This window comes from Mesoplodon densirostris, chromosome X (assembly GCF_025265405.1).
Source record: "Mesoplodon densirostris isolate mMesDen1 chromosome X, mMesDen1 primary haplotype, whole genome shotgun sequence".
Taxonomy (NCBI): domain Eukaryota; kingdom Metazoa; phylum Chordata; class Mammalia; order Artiodactyla; family Ziphiidae; genus Mesoplodon; species Mesoplodon densirostris.
The window spans coordinates 125,985,018-126,002,784 of NC_082681.1; the positions used below are offsets into that span (position 1 = coordinate 125,985,018).

The 17,767-nt window shown below is 39.6% G+C and overlaps 1 protein-coding gene across 4 annotated transcripts in view; it reads left to right on the forward strand.

Moving 5' to 3' along the window:
* The window catches only part of FANCB (FA complementation group B), a 41,452-nt gene that overhangs the window by 5,833 nt on the left and 17,852 nt on the right, over nt 1-17,767 (forward strand). For all 4 annotated transcript variants that reach the window (XM_060087613.1, XM_060087611.1, XM_060087614.1 and 1 more), the window contains exons 2-4: nt 1,458-2,510; nt 11,597-11,749; nt 12,596-12,682. In XM_060087613.1, coding sequence (XP_059943596.1) covers nt 1,575-2,510; nt 11,597-11,749; nt 12,596-12,682 — 1,176 coding nt within the window. In that variant the 5' untranslated portion in view covers nt 1,458-1,574. The remainder of the gene's footprint in view (nt 1-1,457; nt 2,511-11,596; nt 11,750-12,595; nt 12,683-17,767) is intronic.

Here is a 17,767-nt window from a genome sequence, read left to right on the forward strand (position 1 = left end):
AGTAACTTGCCATAGATCACACATCTAGTAAAAGGCAGGCCCAACATTCAGAGGGTGTTCTAAAGGTGCACGGTTCTTAGCATATGCTAAGCATTTGGTAACTGTTACAGGAGTGACTCAGCATATATAGCCACTGGATAAAGAGACATCAACATCTTTTTCTTACATGTTTTGTTACATGTGTTCAGTGGAGGGGGGGTTCCTTTGTTCTGTATTCTACTTTACTAATTCTCTCAAGTTGCCTTTCTTATAACCAGTGTTCAGAGTAAGGGAATGTGTGCCAGGACAGTGTAGTGGTTAAAAGTGTAGGTTCAGGGCTTCCCTGGTGGCGCAGTGGTTGAGAGTCCACCTGCTGATGCAGGGGACACGGGTTCGTGCCCCGGTCCGGTAAGATCCCACATGCCGCGGAGCGGCTGGGCCCGTGAGCCATGGCCACTGAGCCTGCGCGTCCGGAGCCTGTGCTCCGCACCGGGAGAGGCCACAACAGTGAGAGGCCCGCGTACCACACACACACACACAAAAAAGTGTAGGTTCAGGAGGCATTGGGCCCCTCTTCCAAATCTAGTGCCATTGCTGATTAGCTCTGTAAGCTTGGAAGAATTTTCTGACCTTTGTTAGACTACGGTTTTCTTGTTTATAAGATGGGATAATAAGAATACTTACTTTAAAAGAGTAGTTGTGAGCTTTAAGTGAAATAATGCATGTATTGTACCTGGCATATAATAAGCATTAATAATTATAGCTATTATTTAATTCTGTGTTCATTGTAATAATGATACTCTATTTTAATCCTCTTTTTTATAGAGGATCCTCTATTTTATAGATCCTCTATAATCTCTATTTTCTTCTACTTTGAATGAGGATAGTGACTTCCTTAGGGTGTAAAACTGCACTGTTTTTGCAAAGTAAGATTTAAGATTTATTTCTATTACTCTTATGGAGATTTTTTAAAGCCATGTTACAACATCTCCTGTTTTTCTTTCTGGGCTTTCATTTTGGCCATCGAGTCCGTTGGAACTCCTTTCTCAGGGAAGCAGGAACCCAAGTGCCTGGGCTGTGGGAGTGCCCTAATTTGAATCCTTGACTGACTGAGTTGTCATTGTAGAGGGAAGGGACTAAGGCCGAGAGGGAGAAACCAGATTAGGTCGGTAGGTTTGAGAGACAGAAGTAGCACCCTTAAGAAATTCCCTGAGCCAGAGAGAACGTGTGCAGTTCCTTATAATAGAGCACCCACACCTTTTAATAGATGCTGTTAACACATTCGGTTATCTTTTGTGGTGTGGTTATTTGCATTCTTTGCAAACTGTGTTTTTTAACGGCTGTACAGAAATAATATTTGGGATACAGTTTTTTGATAAGCGTGACATTGTTAAAATAGCATAAAAAGCTTAAAAATGTCAAAGTTTATATTTACCTATGTGATAGTTCTCTAACAAAAACATGTGTTTTCTTTTCAGCTCTGCCTACTGGATGGCAGTTTCCCTCATTTCATTTTTAGGTTTAGAAGCATCAACTGGAATCGATTTACATTTGAAAATTGGACTTGATACTGTGGCTTTACTAGCAAACGAGCAATGTCATCTAATGAACAAGAAAGGCTCTTCTGTTATAATGGAGAAGTCCTTGTTTTTCGTTTGTCTAAAGGAAATTTTGTAGATGAAGGGCCTACAAAAACACCTGTGTTACTACATGTCAGAAGAATGGTATTTGACAGAGGAACAGGAGTATTTGTTCAGAAATCCACTGGATTCTTTAGCATAAAAGAAGAATACTCTCATTTAAAAATTATGGGTTGCGACTGTGTTTCAGATTTCAGAACTGGAATTAATCTGCCTTATATTATGATACAGTGCATTAAAGAGAGTAACATTTTCAGATATTTTCTACTATTTCTTCACAGTACCAATAAATTTGAAAAGCGTTTGAGTTTTGAACTACACTGTGAGTTGAAGGACAGCATAAGGGTCCTTAATGGCCCTTTAGTTTTATGGAGATGTGTCCAAACATTCTTTTATATCTCTTCCCAAACTGGCAAAGTTGTTACTATGTCCATTAAGTTTTCCTCTATTGAGTGGACAGGGGAGATTGAAAATGTAGGTATGGTTTTGTTAGGACGAAAGCGATGTTACTTATCTGAGGAAGGATGTAACCCACAGCCTTCAAAATCAGATTATGCAACTTGGAATACTCAATTTTGTGTATACTCCCTTGAAAGGGGAGAAGTAATAAGTGATACATACATTATCCCTCCTGCTTATACCAGTGTGATAACATGTGTGCATGTCTATGCAACTGAGATTGTCAACAACCAGTTAAGAATGTCTCTGATTGCTCTTACTCAAAAGAATCAGCTGATTTCATTCCAAAATGGGACTCCTAAAAGTGTGTGCCAGCTTCCATTTGAAGATCCTTGTGCAGTTCAACTTATGGATTCAGGTGGAGGAGACCTCCTTTTCGTCATATCCTTTAGGGCCAGTGATGCTTGTGCTGTTTGGGAAAAGAACTTTCAGGTATGGTACTTTTTTCTTTTTTTTTTTTTTTTTTTGCGGTACACGGGCCTCTCACTGTTGCGGCCTCTTCCGCTGCGGAGCACAGGCTCCGGACGCGCAGGCCCAGCGGCCATGGCTCAGGGGCCCAGCCGCTCCGCAGCATGTGGGATCCTCCCGGACTGGGGCATGAACCCGTGTCCCCTGCATCGGCAGGCGGACTCCCAACCACTGCGCCACCAGGGAAGCCCTTTTTTTTTTTTTTTTTTTTGAAGATGTTGGGGGTAGGAGTTTATTAATTAATTAATTTATTTTTGCTGTGTTGGGTCTTCGTTTCTGTGCGAGGGCTTTCTCTAGTTGTGCCAAGTGGGGGCCACTCTTCATCGCAGTGCACGGGCCTCTCACTATCGCGGTCTCTCTTGTTGCGGAGCACGGGCTCCAGATGCGCAGGCTCAGTAGTTGTGGCTCATGGGCCTAGTTGCTCCGTGGCATGTGGGATCCTCCCAGACCAGGGCTCGAACCCGTGTCCCCAGCATTAGCAGGCATTTCTCAACCACTGAGCCACCAGGGAAGCCCCAGTTATGGTACTTTTAATCATTCAGTTGGCATAGTCTTAGACCTACTAAGCATCCCTGTGCTTCATAGGATTCATCCTGGAGTCTTATTATCCAAATCAATTTTTAGTGCTGCACTAAAAAGAAAATCATATATGTTACATCAGTCTTTTTTCTTAAAATTATCTGAATATTACTTGGTAAGGATTTTGCCTTGCGATTTTGAGTCATAAAACCCTTGAGTTGAGTTCCGGCAGAGAGCGCGCTAAGAAGCGGATCGCGGCCTTCTAGCCCGGGGCCCTCCAGGCCCTCCGGCCTCTGGTCGGCAGGTGAACTGGGGGGCCGCCGGGACAGGCTCAGGCTGTGTCTTGCCGAGCCCCAGAGCCCTCGCCGCGGCCGCCCACTGGCAGGGCCCGAGCCCGGAAGCAACGAACTGCTCCCGCACCACCACCTCCGCGACCTGATGGCGGCGGCCCCTCGGAGCCCAGATCCCACCTACCGCCGGGTCTCTTGACCTCACGCTGCAGGGGTTAGGCGAAGCCTCTGGCAGGCCACCGAGGACGTGGCGCCTTTGGGCGTCGGGCGTGGCAGGGCGAGAAGATTGGCGGCCACTGGAACACCACCGAGGGCCGTTAGAGCCTCGAGGGCCCGGGAAGAGGGGTCTACGTGGACGCCAGCTCAGCCACACTTAGGCTTTCGAGCCCGCGCGGATCTGGGACCTGAGGTGACCTCTCTGTCCCAGCTGGACGAGACCTCACCTCGTCCGGACAATGATGGACAAAGGCCTTAACGGGCCCGGAAAGTGAGCGGAGCCCCGGTCAACGACAACGGGTGGAACGTTAGCGGGTCATCGGGCGGTTGGTCGTCGTTCTATCAAGACCTCAATGTCGGAAGATGGAAATGGTAGAATAACGTACCACATGCGGCCAATAGGAAGTGCCCGCCACCCTTTGGGAAGATTTACTGGCCGTTTATAGAAGGCCTGTGTATATAATATGAAAAAGCTGCTCTCAACTTTCCCCCCAACCTTTCGAAAGAAAACTTTTCGCTGCATATAGGCCTTCTAGATGTGAAGAGGTTGCCGACGTATGATAGAGTTAAAGTCACATGTCTTGTAAATGCCCATTTGTTTCTTTAAAAAAACCGTAGAAAAGAAATGTCTTCTGGAAATGACTTTTCGAAATGGAGTTGTTTGACCACCTCTAGAGGCGACATCAGGAGCTACAGAGGTCAACGTTTGTTCAGTGGGTTAGAGGACATGGAATGGAAGACGTTGAGGAGGAAGAAGAGAAGGTTCTGTGCCAGACTGGTCACAGTTAGAAGACATTTGCATATTAGAACCATTGTTTTGTGTGTGCATTTTACTCCTTACTACTGTGTATGTAGTTGACAATAAGTACTTTTTTGAAATATCTAGTCTTTCTAGATGTTCTAAAGTGCCTGATATATGTTCAAAGTAGAGGTAGTAAAAAGACATTTTGTAAATATCTTTTTGTTAAAATTCGTATGAAATGTTTTTTGGGGGGAGGGGTGGCCAAACCACCTTTTTGAACAGTACGCAGTATGCACTGTGTTTGTGCACTGGTTCAAGGTCATGGGGAGGAGAAGGAAGTGCAAAGAGCTCTGTGCCAGTGTGTTTGTCGTGAGGCAAGATTAACCATTGTCTTTTTTATGTTCCTGCATTTTGTTTCACTTTGCTGTGTATATAGTGTATATAATGGACAAATGAGTCCTAATTTACAACACCTAGTCCTTCTAGATGTTAAAGACGTTGCCAGTGTATGACAAAAATAGAGTTAGTAAATAATACATTTTGTACATTTTGTGTTAAAATTTCTAGGAAAGATTGTCTTCCGAAAATTTGAGCATGATAGCCCTCTGGGTTGGTGGAGGGGGGAGAGAGAGAAGGGGGTTGGTCTTAGAATGGCTAGAATGCTGGTATTTTGAAGACACTTTCAGATTATAACTGTTACATGTGTGCAGTTCATTCAGTACTGCTCTGTATATAGTGGACAAATTAAGTCCTTATTTGAAACATCTAGTCCATCTAGATGTTTAGAAGTGCCCAACGTATGTTAAATGTAGAGGTAGTAAAATATCACTTCGTAAATATCTTTTTGCTAAAATTCAGAGGAAGTACTGTCTTTGGGATTGTTAAATGTTAAACCACCTCTCTGAGCAGTATGCTATTGTCTATACTTGTTCAGTGGTTTGGAGGAGGGAGGGGCAGAATTGCAAAAGGTAATATGCTAGTGTGTTCATACCTGGACATTTTCAGACAAAACCATTTTTTGTATGTTCATTTTGTTTTGCTGTGTATATAGTGTACATAATGGACAAATTGAGTCCTAGTTTTGCAACATCTAGTCTCTAGATGTTAAAGGGGTTGCCAGTGTATGACAAAGTAGTAAAATGAGCACATTTTGTATACTTTATTGAAATTCATAGGAAAGCTTGTCTTCTGTAAATGACTTTTGGATATGAATTTGTTCAACCACCTCTAAGCATTACACATGTATGTACTTGTCCACTGGATTGGCAGTGGAGAGAAGGAAGTGAGGGAGAAAATGGTTCAGGCCAAAATGGTCATATTTAGAAGATACCTCAGATTATAACCATTGTTACATGTGTACAATTTTATTTAACAGTGCTGTGTACATAGTGGACAAGTAAGTTCTTATATGAAATATCTATTCTTTCTAGATGTTTAGAAGTGCTCGATGTATTTAAAAGTAGTTTTAGTAGAATAATGCTTCTTGTAAATAGCTTTTAAAAACTGATGGGAAATAGTCTTTGGAAATGGAATTGTTAAACCCCCTCTCTGAACGGTGTACTCTGTGCTTGTTCATTGGGTTTAGGGAGGTGGGAGGGAAGATTGCAAAAGATGTTTTGCTAGCAGGTACTGGAACATTTCAGCTTATCCATTGCTCTATATGTTACATGCATTTTGTTTAACTTTATATATTTTGTATATACTGGACCAATGGGTCCCGATTTTATAATATCTAGTCTCTAGATATTAAAGAGTTTGCCAATGTATGACAAAAGTAGAGTTAGTAAACTAACACATTTTGTACACTTTGTGTTAAAAGTCATTGAAAGGCCGTCTTCTGAAAAGGGCCTTTGCAAGTGAAATTGTAAATCACATCTAAGTGACACCTGTGCCTGTACTTGCCCAATGTTGGATGGATGGCAGAAAGGAGGTACTGGGAGAAACGAAGTGTTCTAGATTAGAATGTTCCTATGTAGAAGACACTTTCGGATCTAACCATTGTTACGTGTGTGTAGTTTATTCAACACTACTGTGTATATAGTGGACAAACTTAAGTCCTTATTTGAAACATCTCGTCTTTCTAGATGTTTAGAAGTGCACAAAGTATGTTAAAAGTAGAGGTAGTGAAGTAACATATTTTGTAGATATATCCTTTTGTTAAAATTCATGTGAAATACTGTCTTTTAGAAATGGAGTGATCAAAATGATCAAACCACCTCTCCGAGCAGTACACATTATTTTATTTGTGCTGGCTCAGGGAGAAAGAAGAAAGTATAAAGGGCTTTATACAAAGACTAACCATTGTCTGGTGTGTCTCTGCGTTTTGTTTTACTTGGCTGTGTACATTACATAAAGGACAGAGGGTCCAAATTTACAACATCTAGTCTTCCTATATGTTAAAGAGGTTGCCAGTGTATGACAAAAATAGCTGATAAATACATTGTGTACACTTTGTGTTAAAATTCATAGGAAAGACTTCTGAAAACAACTGGAGGAAGTAAAATTGTTAAAATCCCCTCTAAGCATTACAGATGCTTATTATTCTTGTCCACTGGGGTGATAGAGATGAGAAGGGGAAGCTTCTAGGCCAGAGTGTTCCTGTTTAGGAGACACTTTGTGACTATAGCCTTTGTGTGCAGTTTCTTCAGTGCTACTGCGTGTATACATAGTGGACAAACTTAAATCTGTATTTGAAACATCTAATCTTTCTAGATGTGTAAAAGTGCACAACATATGTTGAAAATAGAGAGTTAAAAGTAACACCTTTTTTTTTTTTTTTGCGGTACGCGGGCCTCTCACTGTTGTGGCCTCTCCCGTTGCGGAGCACAGGCTCCGGACGCGCAGGCTCAGCGGCCATGGCTCACGGGCCCAGCCGCTCTGCGGCATGTGGGATCCTCCTAGACCGGGGCACAAACCCGCGTCCCCTGCATTGGTAGGCAGACTCTCAACCACTGCGCCACCAGGGAAGCCCAAAGTAACACCTTTTACGTATTTTTTTTCTGTTAATTCACAGGAATGGTTGTATTGGGGGAGTGGAAATTGTTAAACTTGAGTCTTGGAGAGTAAGCTGACTATTCACTGGGTGGTGGGGAGGCGGGAAGCGGACAGGGAAGGAAGTACAGAGAAGGGATCTGTGCCCATGAGTCTTTAGACAAGTTCCGATTGTCTAACCATTGTTCTATTTGTGTGTTTTAGTTAATATTGCTGTGTATTAAAGAATAAGCAAGTCCTAATGCCCAAAGTATATTAAAAGTAGGGGTAATAAAATAACCCCTTAATAAATGCCCTTTCGTTGGTTTTTAGGAAGGGCTGTGTCTTCTGGGAGCATCTATGTTAATCCACCTCTTGGAGCTAGATATAGTCCTGTACTTAGTCGCTGATATGCTGGAGGAGGAGGGTGAAGGGAAGGGCTCTTAGCTAATATCTCCATATCTAGAAGACAGTTTTAGGTTATAACCATAGGTCTAAATGTGCATTTTTGTAAAGAACCAGTGCTTATTATGGACAAGGTTCATTCATTATTATGCAACATCTAGGCTTTTTAGGAGTCCTGAGGTCACAGTGTATGATAAAAAGTAGAGCTAGTGAATTAACCAATTTGTAAATATCTTTGTTATAATTGGTAAAAAAAAAAGTAGCATCTTGGACATGGAATTGTTAAACCATCTGAGAAATGTACACCAGGACTTGTTCATTAGGTTGGCAGCAGAGAGGCAGAAGGCAGTATAAAAGGGAGGGAAGTATGTGGATGTGTTCCTTTTTATATTTTGATGATAACCATTGATGTGTGTGCATCTCTTAGCTGTACTATAGGAATACATTGTTAAGTAATTCAGTGGAAACATACCTCCTTGCTAATACTTTAATAGTTCAGATCAGATAATGAATCCTCTTAAAAGCATTATACTTTGGGTACTGTGTTGCTTTATGTCTCATTTTTAATTGAACGTTAAGGGAATGTAGTATTTTCTGCCAATATCTTTATCTAGAGGCCTGTTGCCATTTTTGTCTTTTCTGAAGTTTTTGTCGCCAAGAAAGGATTACATTTTTTTTCCTTCCAGATTGAGTTGGTGTAGTGTATTTTTGGTTATCAAAATACTCATAGCTTTGGGACTTTCAAATGGTAAATATTCATGATGTGTGAAAAAGCATGATACATAACTCTATGATCTTAATTACATAAAAATGGATGCTTGGGGCTTCCCTGGTGGCGCAGTGGTTGAGAGTCCGCCTGCCGATGCAGGGGACACCGGTTCATGCCCCGGTCCAGGAGGATCCCACATGCCGCGGAGCGGCTGGGCCCGTGAGCCAGTGCCGCTGAGCCTGAGCGTCTGGAGTCTGTGCTCCGCAACGGGAGAGGCCACAACAGTGAGAGGCCCGCGTACCGCAAAAAAAAAAAAAAAAAAAAAGGATGCTTAGTTGTGTTTAAATACACAAACGAGACCTAGAAGGACACATCAAATGGTAAACTGCTTGTGATGATGGATGACTTTGTTTTTTGCTTCTTGTGTTCTTTGGTTTCCTATTATGCACATGTTAACTTTTAAGAAATAAATGTTATTTTGAAAACCTTAAAAAAACAAAACAACAACAAAAAAAACCTTGAGTTTTTGGAAATACATAAATACATAACTACAATTATTATCTATTTGTCTTTTACTATAACTTTCTAATTTTCATTAATTGGTAATAATTGGCTTTGTATTTTTACTTAGAATAAGATCATAAACCTTTCTAGAAAAATCAGTTGTTGAGGTTTTTAAAAGTTGGTCATTATCGTTTTAAACTTAAAATGAAATCTAGAGGAATTCCTTGAAATCTATCATTGTCCCTTTAGAGACAAATAATTGTTCTCCAGAGAAAAGTGATGTGTTAATTTTTCTAAAAAAAACGTTGCTTAGAGAATTTCATTATGTTACATTTTGAAACTCAGAGTTGTCCTTTGAGCAAGCATTCACATTTTATCTACATGTAGTCATGTCTCTTAATGTAAGGTTGGGAAATTGCTTTAAAATACTCACTGGTATTGAGCATTCAATAACAAGTACAAAGGTGCAGAAAATGAAAAGGAAATTGGAGGATTGTAACTGTGTGTCTCCGATAATATTTCTCTGACCCTGGTGTTTTGTTAACATTGTGTCCTCCTGGCTTAAGATGTTTATCAGCACATTCATTTATGTGATATGAAGTGTTTATAGTTTAAGATCTTCCAAAGTAGTTTTTTTAGTACATTATACAATCTTTTAAGTTCTTGTGCTGCTTTGGGAAAAAAAGCAGATACTGCCTTATTTGATGTGCCCTGTCAATTTAATTAGAAGCTCAATTAAAATTTCTATCACAGGACTTCCCTGGTGGTCCAGTGGGTAAGACTCCGTGCTCCCAATGCGGGGGCGGGGGGGGGGGGAGGGGGGGAGTGGCCCAGGTTGGATCCCTGGTCAGGGAACTAGATCCCGCATGCTGCAACTAAAGATACCACATGCCACAACTAAGAAATTGTCTCTGCAAGTTTTGACACGTATCTATGTAGCATGCATTTCAAAATTGAGATCATTGTCAAGTATATGTGAAACAGATAGTGGTGTGTTGTAGATAGAAAGAGGCTAATATGTTCTAGAGGTGCGATGTTTGATACGGTAGCCACTAGCCCCAGGTGGCGATTCAACATTTGAAATGTGGCTGGTGTGAATTAGAATGTGCTGTCCATGTCAAATACACACCAGATTTCAAAGGCTTAGTAAAAAATGGAAATAAAAGATCTCTTTAATAATTTTTATTGATTATATTGAATTGAAATAATATTTTAGGTAGATTAAATAAAATAAGTTTCACATTTTTACTGCTACTAGAGAACTTTCTTTTATTGGCTACTGGAAAATTTAAAGTTATATATGTGCCTTGCATTTGTGGCTCACGTATATTTCTTTTGGATGGTGCTATTCTAGAGCTAGAGATTGCAAGCGTGTGTGTGGATGCATGCGTGCACAGCTCTATGGTGTTTGCGTGCTGAGCACATTCTTATTACCAGTGTCTCTTCACGTGGTTCATTATAGTCCATGCTATTCATGGTGGGGCAGTGGGAGGAAGGGGGGATATGAGTTTACAGCTTTCTCCCTGCATGAGTGAAAGAAATATCACTGCTTTGGAATTAACCTTATAGGTGAAAGATTGATATTTCATTATATAGATTGAAAGTCTTATGTTCTTGCTCTAATGCAGGCTACCCTCCACCTAGAGGATGATGTATCCATGCGGGATTCTACGTGGGAGTTTCAGCTTTTCTGCCTGAGGGAGAAGGGATTTCTGATCCCCATGGTGTTAGTTTTCTAGGGAACCAATCTGGAAGGTTTCAGCTTTATGGATCTTTAAGAAGTTGTCTTCTCTTTTATTTATTTATTTTTTATTTATTTTTTTTTTTCCGGTATGCGGGCCTCTCACTGTTGTGGCCTCTCCCGTTGCGGAGCACAGGCTCCGGACGCGCAGGCTCCGGACGCGCAGGCTCAGCGGCCATGGCTCACGGGCCCAGCCGCTCCGCGGCATATGGGATCCTCCCAGACCGGGGCACGAACCCGTATCCCCTGCATCGGCAGGCGGACTCTCAACCACTGCGCCACCAGGGAGGCCCATGTCTTCTCTTTTAAACTTGGGATCTCACGTTCTTGTATAAACTTAAGAAATCATTTCATTAGGCTAGGATGATTCTAGGTGCCCTACGATTAGGTTCCCTCCCCTTCTGTGCCCCTCATAATGACTATGTTCTGTCCTACCAGAGTTTAGGGTATTAATTAATTTCATATGGACTCTTAAACGTTTTTCTGCTTTGAGAGCTCTTAAAGCGTTTGCTAGTACCGTCTAGTTACCTAATGCCACTGAATTGCTTGTTTAATTGGTTTGATCATAAATACATATCCACTAAGGCTTATGGGAGTGAGGGTCATCCTTAAATTAACCGGTTAGAGAAAGAATCTTCACTAGAGTTAGTCATGAGAAGTGTTAGAATTTATAAATTATAAAATTTTAATATGGAAATCAAGAACGTGACAGTCCCTGGACAAATGTTGATAAAGAAATTTCAGTACCTTGCTATTTATAAATTGTTGACTCCTTATGTCTTCTCGTCTCCCAATATCTTTATTTTAGTTTAGTTTTCAGTGTTTACCCTACCATTTTCATTGCTTGTTTGTAAGATTGAAGATGACAAATTAGAGCTACGTGCAACAAAAGGATTTAGCTTACTTCACATCTGATTTTTTTCTTTCTCTATTCCTTCTTTAACACTCTTTCAGGTTGCTGCTAAGTGGGAGAAAGTTAGCTCAGTGCTGATAGATGACTTTCTTGGAACTGGAACTGGACAAGTACTGCTACTTTTTAAGGACCCCTTGAATTCAGATTGCCTCAGTTCCTTTAAAATAACAGACCTGGACAACTTAAACTATTCAGTAAGTTCTGTTTACTTTTTATGCATTACTTAAGAACATTTTAGAAAATTTGAGCACTTTAAAGCTTTTGACTTACCCTTTAAATATTTTTGATTTCATACTTAAAGTAAGCTTTTAGAACTTGAAAAATGCATACATTGAATCTTTTACATAGTACATTGACTCTTCTTTCAACAAATGTTATACAAATTGACTTCTTAAAAATATTTATTTATTTTTATACAGCAGGTTCTTATTAGTTATCTATTTTATACATATTAGTGTAGATGTTTTTGTTATAAATTTGGAATATAGTATATCTGGTATTCACTCAAGTGACAATAATACTGTAAATTAACTTTATCGTTGCTTCTGAAAAGCACATTTTATACTAATAAACATGATAATATTGGATTAATTAAGGAACAAAATAAAGCGAAACTGCTTTACTGAAAGAAGTAACCGTTCATAATATCTTAATATTTTAAGCATAAGGAAAATAATACTCTGGAAGTTTCAGATCTATATAAAACATCTCTGAGCCTCAGTTTTTTTTTTCTGTTTTTTTTTCCCATTAGTAAAATGAGAATAATTCTTATTTTCTCTAGTTATGGGATTTTATAAAAGCCTAGTAAGCTGATACTTTTTGAAGCAGTATACAAATGTTAGGTGGGTGGTAATAGTGGAAATAATAATTTTTTTCTAGTTATGAGAAGATGAGGGGGAAAATATGTATCTTATCTTTTATATAACAATGTGTATTGTGGCACACTGCCTTTTGGATAAACTTTAATTGTATTTTGTTAATCTTAAAAATGTTCAATTTGTTTCAAAATTTCAGTTTTAGTGTATTGTTTTATTTATTAGAGTGAAACATTGGATTACAATGAAGATGACTTATTTGACGGCAAAAAGAATTATTTGGTGGTTCCACCTCTGGAAAGAAGATTGAAAGTTAGTGTCTGTTTGCTTTCTGCTTTTGCTTTTCTGGATTAGTGCTGTTCTAAATGAAGGAAAGAACATTGAAAGAAAGGTCCTTAAAGTATAAGAAACTGAGTGATTGGGAGGGAAAATATGGTACAGGTATCCCCTGCTTTTTGAAAGTTCGCTTTACGCCGCTTTGCTTTATGCCACTTTGCTTTTACGAAAGACCTGCGTTAGCACCTGTTTTTGCTAACGGAAAGAAATCCAAAGAGGACTTTCGCTTTTATGAAAAAAGGCGAAAGCGAAAATAGCGTTCAGCGTTTGTTTTGCGACGAGCCGTTACACCGCGCATCCCGAGAAGCGAGAGTAGCCCCGCCAAGCTCCTTCCTGGGGACTGAGCTCGGCCTCTCAGCATCCAGCTGCCATAGCTTTGACCTGTGTCTGTGAGCACCCGTGATTTATCTCCCATTTATTGTGTGCATCCCTTAGCAAGATATGTCCTAAGGTAATTGCTTCTTTGCTTTACATCATTTCATAATGGCTTTCAAAAGGTTTCATAGGCATGCTCTACTTTTGGGTAGTGGGGAAACCTGTATTTCAAAGGATCTATTTCCTTTTTTGGTACCTCTGTAAAAGCTATTATGACATTACTTATAAATGTGTCATCTAAACATGATACCTTTTTGTCATAAGATTATGTAAATTTAATAAGCCTTATAAGATAAAATAGAGGCTGACTTTTGAAAACACATTCTTCCTGGTTTTTAGGATCAGTATACCATAAAGGAGCAGCAGGTGTGATGAATCATGACATGTTCTAAACATGATCAGTTTACCTTCAAGTTTTCCATACAAAGCTCTCTAAAAAAGTTTTTGATTTTTTTTTCCAAATGTACGAAGGTAACACACATTCCCTGTAAAATACTCAGACTCTGCCAAGAAATATTCAAGAGACACTAACAATTACCTATGGTTCCACTACTGTGATATAACCAATTTTAACACTCTGACTTGCATATTCTTGTTGATGTTTTTAATGAATATATGCAAGTTTACATGGAAATGTGATTATAAGATGCCTGTTCTTATGTAACCTGCCTTTTTTCATTCATAAAAATTTTCCAATATACAGAAAATTCATAGAATAAAACAGTGATTATCTCTAGTCCCCATGTAGATTCAACTATTGTTACTTTATAAAAAATCACATTTGCCTCATCTGCTTCTGCTTCTGTGTGTGTGTATGTACATGTATTTGTACATTTTTGCAGAACCATTTGAAAGTTGCAAATATTCTAATACTTCACTCCTATGTGTTTTAGCAGGAATCTCCTAAAAATAAAGACATTCTCCTATGTAACCCCGATACCATTATTCACTTAGAAAGTTAGTATAATAATCTCTTAATCTTATTTACTATTCAGTCCATATTCAAATGGCTTCAATTGCCGCAAAAATGTTTTATATGGCTGCTTTTTTCAGGATCCAATCAGTTTACACTTGCACTTGATTATTATATGTCTCATTGGTCTTTTCATCTAGAATTTTGCCCTCTCCCCGTTTTGAAAAAAGTGACACTAATGAGGAGGCCAGGCCAGTTGTCCCTCCTTTCTGATTTGTCTGTTTCCTTGTGTTGTCATTTATCTTTTTCCTTTATCCCTGGCAAACTTTTTTGGTGAAGGGCCAGATAGTAAATATTTGTACTTTTCAGGCCCTTTAAAAGTTTTTTTTGCAAGTATTTTAATATTGAAGTGAATTCAGTAAATGCTTAGTGAACACATATTAGATGTGAATGTGAACAGTAGATAAATCAAACATAATGGACATAGAACCATAAAGGAAAAGCTTGATTACATTAAAAACTTCTGTGCTCCAAACAAAGTAGAATAAATAAAAAGACAAATTATATAAAAAGAAATTGGAACATATTTGACAAAGGATTAATTTTCTTAATATAAATAGGCATTCTAAAACAGTATTTTTTTTTGTTTGTTTGTTTGGTTTTTTTGCGGTACGCAGGCCTCTCACTGTTGTGGCCTCTCCCGTTGCGGAGCACAAGCTCCGGACGCGCAGGCTCAGTGGCCATGGCTCACGGGCCCAGCCGCTCCGCGGCATGTGGGATCTTCCCGGACCGGGGCACGAACCCGTGTCCCCTGCATTGGCAGGTGGACTCTCAACCACTGTGCCACCAGGGAAGCCCTAAAACAGTACTGTTGAGTATGTAAAGTGGTCCAACCTCCTCAGAAGGAAACTTGTTATAGCTATTAAAATGTGAATTGCACATGTCTTTTTACTCTTGCAGTTTCACTTGTAGAAATCTGTTCTAAACGTATACTTATACATGTAAGCAAAGCTGATTTTACAGGAACGTTTAAGTAGTATTAATAAACAAAGTTCAATCAAAATCTAAATATCCATCATTAGGAGTATGGTAAATAAATTATGATATAACTGAACCATGGAATAGTATGCAGCTGTCAGAAAGATTAAGGTACCTCTTTATACTGATTTTTAAATGATGCCAAAATAATTTAATTTATGAAAGCATGACTTTTAGAAATTCCACTTCTGGTAATATGTCATTTAATTTATTTGGATCAACTCTGATGATAAAAACAACTTAAAATGATAGATGGAATATGTTTTTAAAATCTTCTTAAAAGCTTCAAAAAGCTGAAAATATAAGAATAAATTAGCAGGCCAAACTCTAAAGGCTGGAACCCAGGGAGACAAGCAGAACGCTGATGCTACTATCGCCCTGGGAGCATTTGTATTTAACATAAAGCAAGAGTGCCCTAGTCACCTGGCAGAAACAACATAAAATCCTCTCTAGGAATACACATTTATCCTAGGTCTCTTCTGAATCTCACAAGTCATTTTTTAAAGAAAATGAGCCACCTACAGAATAACTAAGCACGTGAAGAAACAAGGCATCATGATTAATTATTCACAGAAAATAACCATTTCTATAAACTAAAAATAAATTGAAATTAAAAAAAACAGATGAGTTTAACAGTTGACTCAGAGATGTGGAGCAAATAAGCAAACTAGACTGTTAGAAAAATTATCTAGAAGGTATCAACAGAGACAAAGAAGGAAAATATGAAAGAAACAGAGAGGGAAGGCAGGGACATTCGAAGGCAGGGACTAAGAGATAGCTGAGCGTCCATGTTGTTTCAAGTATCCACATGTTACCCCTAGCTCTCAACGTGGCTCAAAACATTTCTAAGCGCTGGAAGGCCTTTTAGAGATGAACAAATCTACCCTCTCCGCCATTTTGCATGCAAGGAAGCAGATGGAGAGCCAGAAATGTGAGGTGGCTTGCAGAGCTAGAGCTAGAGTTCAGCTCACTCTTCTTTCCCCTATGCATTTTATTTTCCAGCCACTTGTTGGAGGGGATAAGGAGAGGCCAGGACCTTGGAGACACTTGTGCATATGTACAGGAATGTTCACAGCAGCATTGTTTGTAATGCTCCACAGCTGGGCATAACCCAGCTGTCCATCAGCGGGAGGAAGGAGAGGGGAACTGGTGTAGTGAGCCGATGGGATGCTACAGAGCAGTGAAAGGCATGAGCTACAGCTACTAGCGACAAACAGATGACTCGAAAAGCGATTACATACAGAACGATTCCACTTATAAAAGTTCAGAAGCAGAACACGCACACAAACTAAACATATTCTTAGGAGTTCATATGAGGATGGTAAAATGATGAAGACCAACAAGGAAGTTATCCTGAAAGGCCAGGGTAGTGTTGCCTCCGGCAGAGAGAGGTTCTCTATTGGGGAGGGCCCGTGGCCTGCTCCTAAAGTGCTGCTTTTTTGACCTGGGTGTGGTTGCAGGGGTATCTACTTCATCATTAGTCTATGAACTGCTTTTTTGTCTTGCACACTCTTCTGCACGTATGAAAGGGATCACAATAAGAACAGGAAAGCAAGATTCGGTGTCACGCAGTGCAGTGTGCTCCTCTATTTGGTTTGGGGTAGCTTTTGTTTATGGGGAGGAGAATGAAAGCATACCTTAACATATACATGGAAAAGTTCTGGAAAGGTAAGCAATCTTTTGGCTGTGCAAATGGGATTGAGGGTCTAGGAAGGAAGGTGAGATGTCTTTTTATGTTGTTTAAATTTGTTATCATGGGCTTCTTTTCATAATTTTATAACAAAACTGGTAACAACATAGAATATTTAAGTAGTCTAATGACACACGGTTTATTCCTGGAGTGGGGGTCATGTTGAAGAGAGTGGGGAAGAGAGGCCACGGGTAATTTCTGAGGGTGCCCTCATTGTCAGTCTGCCCGTGTAGCCTCCTCTCCCACTCCCTGCCCCTCCAGCAGCCTCAGACTTGGCTCTCCACCCCAGACAGGTACATCTCACGGCCCCACAGTCGTGAGTTACTCGGCCAATGAATGAAGGAACGTGAATGACGTGGAGCCCTCAGAACTAGGCTAACAGATGAAGTTTTAAAACGTTAGGTAGACACTTTACATACTTTGTGCACCGAGGGAAGATAGAATTCAGTCTTTACTCTCCAACTTCTATTCATTGATTAAAGGAAAAAGAATTTATCTGCCTTAAAATGTAATTTAAAAGAAAGGCAAATACAGGCTGCATCTTGTTTTTTTTCAGTCTAGAAGAACATGTTATATTAAAAGCTGAATTAATACTTAAACAGTCTCAGATATCCATCTGAAATGAAACAGCTTCTAAATGTTCAGTGACGTGACTCTTTAAATTTTCAGGAGTAAAATATATTTCATGAATGTTTCATCCTTAGTCCTGAAATCTATTTATCTGGTATAATAAAAGGAACGGTTTGCTATATGCCCAGTTCAGAGCCAGTTTTTACCCCCGGTAGTTAAGACTGGACCCGAGCACCGAGTTTATTTGCACAATTAACGTGTGACAGTTTGGGATCTGTTAACATGTTACCTTTAAAATTTTGCTATAAAGGTCATATGAACAGAGGATTTCAAGCAGTATCGAATCAAAAGTAAGCATTTCTGTTCATAATGATACATCTTGCTTTTTGAAGCAGAAATTATTTCAACAAGAAAAACAGTTTTCTTGTTGGAGTAGGAGTGTTGGTAGGCCTTGCTTTTTATTAATATTGATTGG